The 16,285-nt window shown below is 35.1% G+C and overlaps 1 protein-coding gene across 1 annotated transcript; it reads left to right on the top strand.

Annotated features, from left to right (window-relative positions):
* Positions 1-14,802: 14,802 nt before the first annotated feature.
* On the top strand, positions 14,803-15,990 carry LOC145766735 (interleukin-17A-like). The gene is made up of 3 exons (XM_082578441.1): positions 14,803-14,903; positions 15,253-15,492; positions 15,789-15,990. Exons 1-3 carry the CDS (start codon positions 14,803-14,805, stop codon positions 15,988-15,990), a joined length of 543 nt encoding a protein of 180 aa, XP_082434567.1.
* Positions 15,991-16,285: the final 295 nt, after the last annotated feature.

Genomic DNA, 16,285 nt, shown 5'->3' with positions numbered 1-16,285 from the left:
TGGGAAGAGGGTGAGCCGTATGAGTTACGAAGAATCCTATTGTATACGCAACACTGCATTGCATTATTATGAATGCCTAATTAGCAATCGCAATCGAAGTAACTCTAGCACGATTGCTTGAGAAAAAAACATGACAACATGACAAGCGTTTTTGTACTTGACATGTAGCCATAAAACTTGATATTGCATGCGTCCCCATTCTTTGATTTCCGAAACAGAATTTTTGAGTCAGTATTGATCGTAAGCTAAGTTTGCCATAAAACTTGATGAAACTTTCTGTTCAAGCAAGTCAGACCAACCATACGGAAATGACGTGACATGACAAATCAGTTTAAAATTTATGATCAATTCTATATTTTCTGAGGTTAGCTAAACGTTATTAACAATTTTCCAGGACAGTTCACCAGGTTAAAATCAGGAAAATTTAAATAAGGGGTTACAAAAGCTTGCAGCCATTGCCTTACTCTCACGACACGAGAAGGTGGTATTTGTACCGCGTTAAACATGCGGTTCTTTTTAAAATTGCAGAAAGTTTTGTAGTGCAGCTGATACATTCAGTTACAGAAGGCAGTTAACAAATATTATGAAGAGCATATTTAAAGAATACTTGTTTAAAAAATGCAGTTGAAAAGTTAACAGAAAAGTATTGTTTTTAACAAAACCTTTACAGCATGCCATGCATAAAGCATGATTGTATACGGGTAGTTGAATTAACAAGTATGGTAGGCTAACTGTGATGAGCATGCAGTGAATATCCATGCCTGATGCTAGTGGCGCAATGCAGGTTATCATAACAAGCGTTATTAAGTTATTATCGATGCCAATTGTCATGTTACGATAAAAAAAATTATTTATGATAAACAGAAGTCCTTCTATTGTCAGATGTGATAAAAGTCTGCGTATCTCCGTGTTTAGATATCTCTGGTTAAAACTATTATGTTTTGACCAAGTAACAGACTTAAAAGAAATTAAAATCTTGTCACAACGCATGGTTTATCTGTTGCATTAAAATGAATTGTATCACACTCTTTTGAACCAAATCAGTGACCGAATAGTTTTGCATTCGACTCGATTTCAAAGGTAAATGTCAATTTTTTTGAGTAAATTTTGACACATTTTTCAATATATTCATACCTTTTATGAATAAACTTTACTTACGACCAGAAATGTTTAAAAAAAATATGTGTGCTTACTCTTCTTTAACAATGATTACATGCTCTACGTCTCCCCCCCGTTTCGAAAAGCTGTAACACGGTAAAAAAAAACTTCGTCTGCATCAAGATCTTTCTGCGATTTCCAGTTCTTCAACAAAATAAAGGGCAAAAAATCACCTCCGAGGTTAAGAACCACTGCTTTTATAGTGTCCAGGCAATATAACATACCATGAAATACATGCTTTGTTGCGTCTGTTTGCATTCAATGTATTGCTTCTGATAGCATTCGATGTATTGCTTCTGGTAGAATTAGACCTTGGTTTTATTTTAGATAAAATCATTTCAAAAAACTTAAAATGTTACCAATGTGTTTTTTCTTGCGTCCGACAGCGAGAGTATAAAATATCGAGTAATAATAGCTAATTTCGTATCAGTCAATGGTGGTAGAAAATTCGATGTTATTTCTAAATCAAACTTAATTAATATGGAACGATATAAAATCCACCATTAGTTTAATTTTCACCAAATCTAGCCCATTGTTGTAAAAGCGTAAAGTGATATTACGAGGCTTGCTTAATAAATTATTTAGTTTTGAGAGTTGTTTTGAACTGCACTGGATCTCGAATTAAAAGTACGCAGCTTACACAAAAGTTGGCAACTCTAAGTATATTTTCTTATGCAACAAAAATGGATGCTGTAGTGAATCATGAAAAATTTAGGTTGAGTCATTTAAAAAGTCCAAGAAAACAAAGATACTTTCGACAAACAAAACATCGCTGAAATTTTTGATATACTATCAAAAGTTTAACTTCAATAGTCAAGCAATAATTTGTTTTGACTCAAAAGTTTGTTTGAATTTAGAAATAGTTTTCACTATTTATAAATGAAGCAACAGGACCAGCAACCTGTGTAAAAATTTCGTTGATTAATTAAAACCGAAAATTACTCATCTCCGCATCCATAAAGCAACGCTGTACTTCTGCACTGGTCACTCAGCTAATCAAGTCTTTCATTTTTGCTCAATTACCATCTACATTTACATACAAACGTATGATTTGAAAATAAATTTGTGTAAAATACCAACGCGTAGCGTCACTTGCGTTGCAAAGTTTATACGTAAAATTATTTTTTGCCTTACGCAAGTGACGTTATTGTACGTCAACTTGTATCCACCACATGGAAGTTCTCTTCATGGATTGTATGTTGACGTTGACAGCTTTCGTTTTAACCCTAGAACTGCCATACCGATCAATTGGCCGGTAAAGAATTTGTTTTGGCGATATTTTCTGCAAATGCACATATAGTGTATTTGGCTGATATTACGGCTAATTCTCGAGTTAGGTATGAACTATGTTCTTTATGAAGATAATCGCTTTGCACCCAAAAACCACAGACAAAATCGTAAATATACCTAAAACTACCACACCAGTCAATTGACCGGTAAAGAGAAATGTTAAATAAGATTATTCTTGTAGATATCGAATTATCAAATTTATTTGACTAGAACTCTGGCATTAGCTTGGTTTTCCATCCCAAGCAAATAATTTATTTTGGAAAGTTTACAAACAACGTTGTGTTATTTGACTTTCTGCTGATCAATTGACCGATGTGTTCGTTCTAGGTATATCGAGTTCTCAGTAGTTTTGGAGTTTAGGTTTTTGTTATTTTGTTTCTGATACTACTGTATTGAATCATCAAATTCGTTTGATATTAGCTCTATAATTAGTTATATTACCAATTACAAACGTAATAATTTGTCTCGTCAACATTTGCGAATAGCGCCATACTTATTTGTCTTTGACCGGTGCTGTCGTTCTATGTATATCGATTGTCGGGTGGTTCTAGGGTTAAGAATACGTTTATATCGATTAAAATAAAAGTATTATGCAGATATTGTTGTCATAAGTTTATGAGAAAATATATGCGCTTGAACGAATGATTATTTAGTTTGCACAATGGCAAAATAAAATATACATTTCACGAGACACGTATTTGAGATTTTTGCCACACAGCACAAGCCTATGCCTACAATTGATATTATTCTAACTAGAAACATAATTTGGATATGAACTGAGGATACGATATATTTGGACTGATGAGATGCTTTGTCGATTAAAAAATACATTGTCGCAATCAATATGTTGAAGAAATCAGCTACAGCAATTAACATAACGCGATTAGCTATTTGCTTTTAAACACATAGCTACTCAATCGACACTGATAAAATGAGACAATACCATGAGATATGCAACTGCCTTCGCATTACTATAGTAGCGCCTACGCTGGTTTAAAAGTCTCATTGAAAAATGCTTACGCCCTATACCGGATTCTAATCTGTCACGAAATTAGGTGAAGTTGCGTTTTTAACGAACTACATCGAGTATGTCATTACGCATCACTTATAGAACATCTAACTTAAAAATAAGGAAAATATGCGAGCGGTAACGACGCTTCAAAGGCACGATATGCTGGCTTAGTATGACGTCACGACTGGGATTTTTTCTTAGATGACACTGAGCAATAGATTTGACGTTTTTATGAATACGTAATTAGCAATCGCAATCGAAGCTAGGCTAATGCAATTGGATGAGCAAATCAAAACATGACAAACGTTTTGTAATAATTTTTGATAAATCGTGAACGCAAGCAACTGAAGTTCGTCCTCTGCTTACGATCAACGTTGAGTCAATAATTCTGTTTCGGGAATCAAAACATAGCAACATCATGGTGTGGTCACATACCAACTACAAGGAAAGATTAAATTTATTAATCAAAATTGAGATTACTATCTTATTACATTTATTTATTGCGTTCTTTGCATAGTTTGAAGTGTTCATATAGTTTGAAGTGTGATAAACGTTATAACCAAATGTGAAAATAATATAACAATGATAATGACATACTGGTACACAACAAAATAACTTGCTAAAAATGGCTTGGTGCAAGGAAAACGTAAAATTCCAATAGTTTATAAAAAAATACTTCATTCGTGACTTCCGGCTTTTTTGTAAACACTTTTTAAAAACAGGACGATCTTTATTGTCATTACATCAAACACATTTAATTGCAATGACATGGAGTTCTTGATATCTTTTAAGAAGTAACTTTTGACAAGAATTATGTCAAATCGAATAAATCCAAACAATATTTGTGAACATTGAAACAAATTCAAATTTAGTAGCCTAAGCATTTATCTGCTAAACAATTTATAGCAAGCAGAAGCAGCCAGTGATGGCGCATAAGAACAAATGCGAAACCGAAATCAATGCAGAGGCATAAACGAATGTCCAGAGGTATTTCCCCTGGGACGAGATCGAACGGAAATTCTCGCCATTTTTTCTGTCTGACGAATTTCGCACTAAATCTAGGATCTGCATTGAGGATATATAAGCAAAGCTGTCCAGCTTTTGCCATAATTCGAAATACGCATCTCAAGTCCACAGTAACAAAACAAGCAAAGATACATATCTTGTTAATATTAACTCTGCTCACAACTTGTTATACCAAACCTAAAAAGACCTGCTTAAATGGAATTTGCCAAATGCTGTCTTTTATTTTTCTCTGTATTTATGTTGATTTTGGCTTACTCGTGCACAGAAGGCGGAGTTCATCGTTACAGAAGAGACATCGAGCGTCAATATGAATGTACTGACTTGAAAATAACAAACAGGTATGTAAAGTTGTTTTATCTTGAATTGTAAATACGTAGCCAGACTGGCTAAAAATGAATAAGTGATTTAAATTAGCCTATTACATGTGATGAGTAATTTACATTTCGTGACAAGATCCTTTGGTAAACTTGTGTCTCGTTTTGCGATTGCACTTTACATTTAATATCTATTTTAACGAATCATCACTAAACTTTATTTTTTCACAGGACTGAGTGTGAAATGATTATGTCCAACCCTGTGCTCCAAAGATCATATCAAAAACTCCAACAAGCACTCCTCCGAGACATAAAAGAAGCAAAACTTGCTGGTCTAGTTTCAAGTTACAGAAGAAAGCGATCTCTAACTCGTGTCCTGAGATGAATGAAGAATACCTTCGTACCCATACACAAGAGGGATCTCGTAGTCTGTCTCCATATGTGCAAGAACTTCAGCATGACAGATTCCGGTAAGAACACAGTGTGCCCATTTCAATTCTGAAATATCTAGTAAATAAGTATACATGTGATGCTTGGTGTTTAATTGGTAAGCAGCCAACAAAATATTTCAACGTGCTTTATCACAATTGCGTACAGCTCGTTGAGGAAGCCATGCACTATTTTTAATCAATCTATTTTCGTAATTTTTTCTAATTTTTTATGCAACTTACAGTTGAATGTAAACTTACTGTGAAATCAGTTTTATGTGGTTGATGTGTTGCATTGGATTTGTACCAATTGCAATGGTTTGACGTTTGTTTTTTGTTCTAGAATCCCAGAGTAGGCTACATCTTCCAGTCTCGATGCCTCTGCAGCGGTTGCATCTCACCAGAAGATGGCATAGAAGACTCTTCTTACGAATCAGTTTCTTTGAATGTGAAAATCAATGTTTTGAGATCCTATAATGGAGGACCGCTCAAGTTGGATAAGGAAGTGGTTACGGTTGGATGCACTTGCGTGGTTCCCCGTGTTATCTAAAGTTTTAAGTGGTCTATGAGAAAAATTTAAAAACTTTTTTGTGACAAAGCGTTAAAATTTAAATTATAGGCTACACGAAGATGACTAAAAACTACCGGGTTTCTTACTGACATACCCATATCATTCAGGAGAAAATCACACTAGGAAGTCGAAATGTGGCGTGGTCGTTAGCACTTTGGACTGGCAAACTCAAATTTGTAAGTTCGATGCGAGGGCTGCAAAGAGCCAAAAAAATTGTCATTGTCATCAAAAAGTTTCAAATCCGAATGCTTAATAAAATGATGAGAAAAAATTCCATCTTGAAAAATCACATGAAAATGTAAATTTTTCTGCCCTTCGAGCTGTACCACCGACTTGACAAGGAGCAGGAAGCTTTATAACAATGTCTTGTTTAGAAAATGACGCTTTGTCATTTTCATTGATGACAAAAAGGGATGCGCTTTGAACAAGACTGTTTTCACGTTTGAGAAACACACCTTCATACTCGTTCTCATCAACCACATCAATTCGTGCTATGTAATGGGCTATCCTCGATTTGGCTGACACCAGTTTCACAACAACGAAATCACCTTCTATAAATTCTTCTTCTTCTTCGTTGACATCACTGTCACCACTTTCTGCAAATACCATAGCAATATCACTTTCCTCTGATGAACTAGGTATTTTTTCTTTTCTTGCTCGAGCTTGAAATAATGCTTGTTTGGCTTTGCGTTTCACTTTTTTGTCGTTAGGCCTATTCTTTTTGGCAGTAAATTTTTCCGCAATAGTATTTCGAATCGGAGTATTTGTCAGAATTCTTGTATCACCTCTCTTCCTTCCTCTCTTGGAAACCTTTCTTTGACCAGCTTTCGGTAATGGAATGATATCTGCAGGGGATGTATAAACTCCGCTCATATCAATATCTGAAGCAGCGTTTACATGGGAAGTTGATGCTTCCTGCATAACGTTAGAAACTCCACTGAGGTCAGCAACAGGAGCAACAGCGCCAGCGAAAGTTGATGGATTCGGTGGTTCTTGCATGTCGGAAAAAATTTCCTTTGGTTCACCATCTGTAGCACCAGTTTCGGTTGAAGTTGATATTTGAAGAACTCGATCTGTTACTGCTGCAGGAGCAAATTCTGTTTCACAGAACACATCCTGGTTAAACGGATAAATTCCCGTTCGTTGAAACCCAGACGCAATGTTCTGAGCAGTAAGACCAAGTAACTGAGCATGAGAGACAAATTCCGGAATGTCATATATTGTGACAAACTTTCCAGGGTGGGATCGCATCCAGTTGTCAATCGCTCGACTATACGCTGTCTTGAATGGCTTGTAGCAGCTTACATCCAGCGGTTGCAGTTTGTGACTTGTATGAGGTGGTATTGTTAAAAGTATAACACCGTTTTCCTTGGCTAAATCGATCGCTGCAAGAGACATATGCGTTTCATGGTTGTCAAATATTAACAGCACTTTCTTCTCTTTGCTGCACCTGGTGTAGGTTATAAAATGTTGCAAATAAGTCACAAACAGATCTTCGCTAATCCATCCACTAGGATTGGCTCCTCCAATACAACCTGGCGGTCCTCCTTTGATAAAAAAATCTTTATAGTTTTTTCTTGGAAATATTAGCAGTGGCGGAACAACACTTCCTGCTGCATTAACTGCGTACACAACAGTGACAAGCTTACCTCTCTCCCCAGATGTTATTGATCCGACTTGTTTCACCCCCTGTGCGGCAACGATGTTTTCAGGTTGTTGCACAGTGGTGCAACCCGTTTCATCTGCATTATATATGTCTTGGCATTCAAACTTATGCAGGTCCAAAACACTACTTAAGTTGTTGAAAAACTTGCCAGCAGTATAGCGATTAAAAGCACTTGCTCTTGCAAGTGATGTAGCTTCTGGTGTTCGAATTGATAGGCGATTTCTTTCTTTAAAAGATATCCAAAAGTGTTCACCAGTCATTCTATTTTGTTGCCAAGAATCAGGAACAGTCACATGGTTTCTTGATGCATATTCCACTATCAACTCACGGCATTTATTTCGCGTGAGTCCGTGAAACTGCTCTGCTAATATTTTTATGTGGGTCGAAAGTTCTGTCTCCATCTCCAACGAAAATATCATATTTTTTGTCATACAATTTTTGTACCCAAAGGTTTTGTTTTGCTGATCGTTTAGTTCACTACGTTTCTCTATATATCTTTTTAATGTCATTCGAGCTATGTTAAATTCATCAGCAGCACTGCGGATACTAATTCCTTCTCTGACGCGATCTCTAGCTCTGCTTAAATCTTCCTCTGTAGCTCCACGATTAGTCTTTCGGACGTATTTCCGGGGCATCTGTAAAACATCCAATGAATGTGCAATATTTATTCAGCACAAAGGCAAGTTGAAGTAAAATTTAACCTTTTTATGTCTGGCCTGATGTAATTAGCCTAAAAAACATTTAATATAAACTCAAAAGCAAAGAACTTATAAATACCTGTACTAAAAGTGTTTTAATTAGTTACAATAGTCAGTAGGCCTCCAATAAATAAGTCAAAACTAGGCTATTTTTGCCATCGCTTTAATAGAGGGAGAGTTGGGACACGGCTCAACTCTCCCAACCATTGGTGTCCCAAGTCTCCCCATATCCAGCCATCTTAACTTTTTGCAACTTTGTTGCTGTAAAGCTAGCCACATGGTTTTCTTTAGCAACCATAATGAAAGAGTAGCGCACTGGCTACATGACAAAATGTATTGAAATCAAACTGGCAAACATACTTCAATAATATAAAAACTCTTACCTTCAAGTCCAACTTTTACTTTTTTGATGTAAAAATGCTTTTTCGTAAAAACAGTTATACAACGAGCCTAAACCTGCTAAACATTTTAGGTCAGAAGAAACTTAACTACAAGTTCTTCCAATAGGTGGCGGTAATTCATTTCTATAACAAGTATATTTTGAATAAGTCGGGGTGGCTCAACTCTCCCTGTGGCTCAACTCTCCCAAGTTTCCCCTATCTTATAATGGTTGATTTTTATTTTTTTATATATTGAAGTAATGTAGGCAAGTAGAAAATGTTGATGCTTCACTTATTGCAATTCGCGCATATTGATTGATTTATACCTTGTTGACACCAAAACGATCCAGTTTTTGTAAATATATTTCTGTCAAAAAGTGCTATTATTAATTTTGTATGAATCACATTTTTTATACTTTTTTACATAAATTATATCGTCTTTAATTTATTCCGGTGCTTTTTTAGACCATTTTCAATCCGAACAGTTTTACTAAACTACACTTTGAAAATTCCAATCATGTTATTGATGACGTCATGTTTTATATAATTTTGAAGTTACTATTATCGTCATCCACTGTTCTGTGTGTATTTTTGTTTGCTAATGCACAGCGCACGTAGCACTGTTTGTTAAAGGATGTTTATTTATACAGTAGTTTTTTGCAACATTATCTGATGTATTTTCGACGTATGTTTGTTTAGTTTGAAACTTATCAATAAATCTGGTACTCTCAATGTCAGCGTGGAATTACTGTAATTTAAATTCTATTTGATCAATCTTTGTCTTGCAAATAGCCATGTTTATGTTAAAACAGCCAAAGATCTTCTGCCAGTCAGTGCTCAACAGTTGAACTTTGTTCAATCTACACTGAATAAATTGGCAACGATAATTATGAAATCATTCTGATCAAACTCTTTGCATATAAACTTATTGTAATTTTCACAGACGCCAGTAAAATGAAGCAATACAATGAGATACACCCACGCTGATTATTTAGTGTACAATGCAAAATGTTCAAGAGAATCTAGTCTTGTAAGAAATTAGATGAAGTTACGTTTATGATAAAAACTGCACCAGTTATGTCATCACTCATCATTGATAGCAGACAAAATTTAAAAAAATAGTAAAAATAAAAATGCAGTCACTTCTCATCAAAGCCAAGGCACATTATGCAAGCTCAATCATACGTCATAAGTGGGACTTTTTGCTTAGTCGGCACGAAATCTATCAAACTGGAACAGCACTGTGCATCAAGAGCTGTGTCAACTATGATAGGCTATCTACAGAGAGGGAATGAGAGTAACTTGGTATAATTTTAAAATTAATTGAGGTTGTACACCAGGCATTTAGTTACATAACGTGATTGCGTTCTTGTGGTGCAAACTAAGCTGAACTATCACAAGATGTATAAGGTGATTATCTGCTTTCATTTCGACGTTTGGTCAATCAGACAAGACTGACTTCTTCAAGGGGCTAGATCAGGTAGTGACTACCTGATCTAGCATGGCAAAACACAAAAAATGTTGCTGTAAACCAACTTTAAAACTAAAATTATCAAATTCAACTTTAAAACTGAAATTATCGCGCGCAAATTTTGAAAGTAAAAAAAAAAGAGAATGTAAATGTCATTAATCAACAAGAAACTGAAATAACGGCAGATCTGGGGAGGGGGTGAACCGTACGACTATGAGTCACGAAGAATCTAATTGTATATGCAACGCTGCATTGCATTATATGAATGCGTAATTAGCAATCGCAATCGAAGTAACACTAGCACGATTGGTTGAGCAAATTAAAGCATGACAAGCGTTTTTGTACTTGACATGTAGCCATAAAACTTGATATTGCATGCGTCCCCATTCTTTGATTACCGAAAAAGAATTATTGAGTCAGCATTGATCGTAAGCTGAGTAAGTTTGCCATAAGAATTGTTGAAACTTTCTGTTCAAGCAAGTCCGACCAACCATACGGAAATGACGTGACATGATAAGTCAGTTTAATATTTATGATCAATTCTACATATTCTGAGGTTAGCTAAACGTTATTAACAATTTGCCAGGACAGTTTACCAGGTTAAAACCAAAAAAATCTAAATAAGGGGTTACAAAAGCTTGCAGCGATTGCCTTATTCTCACGACACTAGAATGTGGTAGTTGGTACCGCGTTAAACATGCTGTTCTTTTTAGAATTGGAGAAAGTTTTGTAGTGCAGCTGATGCAGTCAGTTACAGAAGGCAGTTAACAAATGTTATGAAGAGCAAATTTGAAGAATACTTGCTTAGAAAATACAGTTGACAGGTTACCAGTAAGGTGTTGATTTTTACAAAACCTTTTCAGTAGGCTAGATATAAAGCAAGTATACGAGTAGTTGAATTAACAAGTATGGTAGGTTAACTGTGGTGAGCATGCAGTGAATATCCATGCCTGATGCTAATAGCGCAATCATAACAAGCTTTAATAAATTACAACCGGTGCTAATTATCACGTTAAGGTAACTAAAGATAATTGCGATAAACAGAAGTCCTTCTATTGTCAAACGTAATAAAAGTCTTCGTAACTCCTTTTAATATCCCTTGTTAAAACCGGAAAGGACGTGTTGACGCAAAATCACACAGTAATGTCAGTAGCACCAATGGATAGGCTACTGATCCTTTTCTTCTAAAAATAATAATGATTTCACAAAATTAGATATTTTCATGTTTACACTTAGCATCCGTGACCGGATGTTGTGGAATAACATTTAACGGAGATTATGTGAACCGCTGGAGCTAGGTGATTGTAAACTTTTTTTTGAGTAAATTTTGATGTACTTTTCAATATATTAGATACTTTAACGAACAACTTTTTCTTACGAGCGGAAATGTGTAAAGAAATTATGTGTGCTTCTTTAGAGCAGTGGGTTTTAACCTTTTGTTTTTTTTGGCACGCCTCCCTTTAACAATGATTAAGAGTTAAGTGAGGCTTCCGTGACAGCACCGAGTATTGAGCACGAGCCGGTGGAGTGAGGCACCAATCCACTGACCGCTGCGTCACTCAATACAGGCTTGCACCTCCCGGTTTCGAAGAACTGTAACACGGCAACAAAAGCTCCGTCTGAACCATTGCTTTAGAGTATATTAAGGCAATATAACATATCATGAACTACCAGCTTTGCTGCTTCTGTTAACATTCGATATATTGCTTCTGGTAGAACTAGACGTTGGCATTATTTTTGATCAAATCGTTTAAAAAAAACTTTAACCGCTATCAATGTGTTTCTTCTTGCGTCCAACAGCGGGGTATATATCGAATAATGAAACCAAATTTCGTATATCATCAGTCAATGATGGTGGAAAACTAGACGTTATTTCTAAATCAAATTAGTTAATGTGAAACGGTATAAAAGAAATTATTATGTTAATTTTCACCAAGTGTAGCCTATTAAGGTTAAGTGATATTATGAGGCTTGCTTGATAAACTATTTAGTTTTAAGAGTTAGTTTGAAGTGCACTGGATCTCGGATTAAATGTAGGCAGCTTAAACAAAAGTTGACAACAAGAAATGGATGCTAAAATGAAACATGTAAAATAAGTTGTGTCATTTCAACATTCCAAGAAAACGAGGATACTTTCGACAAACAAAACAACGTTTAAGTTTTTATTATATAACCAAAAGTTTCATTCCCAAAGTCCAAATTTGTTGTGGCTCAAAACTTTGCTTGAAGTTAGAAATAGTTTTCACTATTTATATATGAAGCAACAGGACCGATAACCGTTGTAAAAATTTCGTTGATTAACTAAAACCGAAAATTACTCATCTCCGTATCCACAAAGCAACGTTGTACTTCCGCACTGCTGGTACACTCAGCAGTAAAATACCAACGCGTAGCGTCACTTGCGTCGCAATGTTTATACGTAAAAATATTTTTGCCTTACGCAAGTGACGTTATTGTACGTCAACTTGTATCCACCACATTGAACGGTAAAGCATTTGTTTTTTTGCGATATTTTCCGCAACTGTACATATATTTGGCTGATATTACAGCTAATTTTAGAGTTAGGTATAAACTACGTGCTCTATGAAGATAATCGCTTTGCACCAAAAACCACCGAAAATATCGTAGGCTAAATACACCTAAAACTACTACACCGTCCTGTCGATTCACCTGCAAGTGGAAATATCAGGTAAAATTTTTCTCGTAGATATCGAATAACTTCATCAACTTTATTTGACAAAACCCTGGCATCTGGGTTTTCCATCCCAAACAAATAATTTGTCTTGAAAATATTTACAAACAACGTAATTATATCTGACTATCTACTTGTCACTTGACCGATGTGTTCGTTCTAGGTATATCGAGTTTTCAGTAGTTGTGAAGTAGACGTTTTGGTTAACTTTTTCTGATATTGAATAACCCAAACTCATTTGATATCAGCTCTATAATTACTTCTGTTACCCATTACAAACGTAATAATTTGTCTCGGGAACATTTTCGAATTGCGTTATCTTTATTTTTTCATCAATTGACCGGTGCGGTCGTTCTAGGTATAGGCGATTGCCTGTAGTTCTCGGGTCGAATGATCTTGACCGAATGACCTGTGCTGTCGTTCTATGTATAAGCTACCGGTTGTCGGTAGTTCTCGGGTTAAGAATACGTTTATATTGTTTAGCATAAAACCATTATGTAAATATTGTCTTCATAAGTTTGTGAAAAAATATGCTCTTACAAGAATGATTATGTATTTTGCACCACAATGGCAAAATAAAATATACATTTTACGAGACGCGTATTTGAGACCTTTGCAGTACAGCACAAGCCTATGCCTACAATTGATATTATTCAAAGTAGAAACATATTTTAGATATGAACTGATGATATGATATATTTGGACTGATGAGATGCTTTGTCGATTAAAAAAAAGATTGTTGCAATCAATATATGCTGAAGAAATCAGCCACAGCAATAAACATAACGCGATTAGCTAATTTAGCGCCTACGCTGGTTTATCCCAGTAGAAAATGCTTAGGCCCTATACGGGATGCTAATCTTTCAAGAAATTAGGTGAAGTTATATTTGTAATGAAACTAAATCAAATATTTCATCACGCATCATTAATAGAATATCTAACTTAAAACCAAGGAAAATATGCGAGCAGTAACCACGCTCCAAAGGCACGATATGCTGGCTTAGTATGACGTCACGGCTGGGATTTTTTCTTAGATGACACTGAGCAATAGATTTGACGTTTTTATGAATACGTAATTAGCAATCGCAATCGAAGCTAGGCTAACGCAATTGGATGAGCAAATCAAAACATGACAAACGTTTTGTAATAATTTTTGATAAATCGTAAACGCAAGCAACTGAAGTTCGTCCTCTGCTTACGATCAACGTTGACTCAATAATTCTGTTTAAGGAATCAAAACATAGCAACATCATACTGTGGTCACATACCAAATACAAGAAAAGATTAAATTTATTAATCAAAATTGAGATTACAATCTTATTACATTTATTTATTGCGTTCTTTGCATAGTTTGAAGTGTGCATATAGTTTGAAGTGTGATAAACTTTATAACCAAATGTTAAAATAATGTAATAATGATAATGACATACTGGTACACAACAAAATAACTTGCTAAAATGGCTTGGTGCAAGGAAAATGTAAAATTCCAATAGTTTATAAAAAAATACTTCATTCGTGACTTCTGGCTCTTTTGTAAACACTTTTTAAAAACAGGACGATCTTTATTGTCATTATATGAAACACATTTAATTGCAATGACATGGTGTCCTTGATATATTTTAAAAAGTAACTTTTGGCAAGAATTATGTCAAATCGAATAAATCCAAACAATATTTGTGAACATTGAAACAAATTCAAATTCAGTAGCCTAAGCATTTATCTGCTAAACAATTTATAGCAAGCAGAAGCAGCCAGTGATGGCGCACAAGAACAAATGCGAAACCGAAATCAATGCAGAGGCACAAACGAATGTCCAGAGGTATTTCCCCTGGGACGAGATCGAACGGAAATTCTCGCCATTTTTTCTGTCTGACGAAATTCGCACTGAATCTAGGATCTGCATTGAGGATATATAAGCAAAGCTGTTCAGCTATTGCCATAATTCGAAATACGCATCTCAAGTCAACAGTAACAAAACAAGCACAGAGACATATCTTGTTAATATTAACTCTGCTCACAACTTATTATACCAAACCGAAAGAAGACCTGCTTAAATGGAATTTGCCAAAAACTGTCTTTTATTTTTCTCTGTATTTATGTTGATTTTGGCTTACTCGTGCACAGAAGGCAGAGTTCATCGTTACAGAAGAGACATCGAGCGTCAATATGAATGTACTGACTTGAAAATAACAAACAGGTATGTAAAGTTGTTTTATATTGAACTTTAAATACGTAGCCAGACTGGCTAAAAATGAATAAGTGATTTAAATTAGCCTATAACATGTGATGAGTAATTTACATTTCGTGACAAGATCCTTTGGTAAACTTGTGTCTCGTTTTATGATTGCACTTTACATTTACAAAACAAAAATTTTGAAAAAGAAAATCATTATTTTGTGTTTTCCGTAAATCTAACTTTATGATATCTCATTATTATTTTATATGCAGTGAAATGTTAACATTCATGAAGTCAGATTTTCAAAACATGACACAGATTGCTTATTTATGTTTCAAACGAATCATCACTAATGTGATTTTTTTCACAGGACTGAGTGTGAAATGATTATGTCCAGCCCTGTGCTCCAAAGATCTTATCAAAAACTCCAACAAGCACTCCTCCGAGACATAAAAGAGGCAAAACTTGCTGGTCTAGTTTCAAGTTACAGAAGAAAGCGATCTCTTACCTCGTGTCCTGAGATGAATGCAGAATACCTTCGTACCCATACACAAGAGGGATCTCGTAGTCTGTCCCCATATGTGCAAGAACTTCAGCATGACAGATTCCGGTAAGAACACAGTGTGCCCATTTCAATTCTGAAATATCTAGTAAATAAGTATACATGTGATGCTTGGTGTTGGTAAGCAGCCAACAAAATATTTCAACTTGCTTAATCACAATTGCGTACAGCTCGTTGAGGAAGTAATGCACTATTTTTAGTCACTCTATTTTAGCACTTTTTTCTAATTTTTTATGCAACTTACAGTTCAATGTAAACTTACTGTGAAATCAGTTTTATGTGGTTGATGTGTTGCATTGGATTTGTACCAATTGCAATGGTTTGAGATTAGTTTTTTGTTGTAGAATCCCAGAGTACATCTTCCAGTCTCGATGCCTCTGCAGCGGTTGCATCTCACCAGAAGATGGTATAGAAGACTCTTCTTACGAATCAGTTCCTTTGAATGTGAAAATCAATGTCTTGAGATCCTATAATGGAGGACCGCTCAAGTTGGATAAGGAAGTGGTTGAGGTTGGATGCACTTGCGTGGTTCCTCGTGTTATCTAAATATTTAAGTGGTCTATGAGAAAATTTTAAAAACTTTTTTGTGACAAAGCGTTAAAATTTAAATTATATCTTATAATGGTTGATTTTTATTTTTTTTATATATTAAAGTAATGTAGGCAAGTAGAAAATGTTGATGTTTCACTTATTGCAATTCGCGCATATTGTTTGATTTATATATACATTGTTGACACCAAAACGATCCAGTTTTTGTAAATACATTTCTGTCAAAATGTGCTATTATTAATTTTGTATGAATCACATTTTTTATACTTTTTACATAAATTATATCGTCCTT

Source organism: Aplidium turbinatum, chromosome 3, assembly GCF_918807975.1.
Source record: "Aplidium turbinatum chromosome 3, kaAplTurb1.1, whole genome shotgun sequence".
In the NCBI taxonomy this organism is placed as follows: domain Eukaryota; kingdom Metazoa; phylum Chordata; class Ascidiacea; order Aplousobranchia; family Polyclinidae; genus Aplidium; species Aplidium turbinatum.
This window is presented reverse-complemented; position numbering and strand designations above follow the sequence as displayed.

What these genes read in the sequence shown, in the direction of transcription:
- LOC145766735 (XM_082578441.1), top strand. Translation starts at nt 14,803, where the DNA reads ATGTTGATTTTGGCTTACTCGTGCACAGAAGGCAGAGTTCATCGTTAC. An exon ending in GACTTGAAAATAACAAACAG is followed by an intron (nt 14,904 to 15,252) that starts GTATGTAAAGTT and finishes TTTTTTTCACAG; the next exon opens with GACTGAGTGTGAAATGATTA. An exon ending in CTTCAGCATGACAGATTCCG is followed by an intron (nt 15,493 to 15,788) that starts GTAAGAACACAG and finishes TTTTTGTTGTAG; the next exon opens with AATCCCAGAGTACATCTTCC.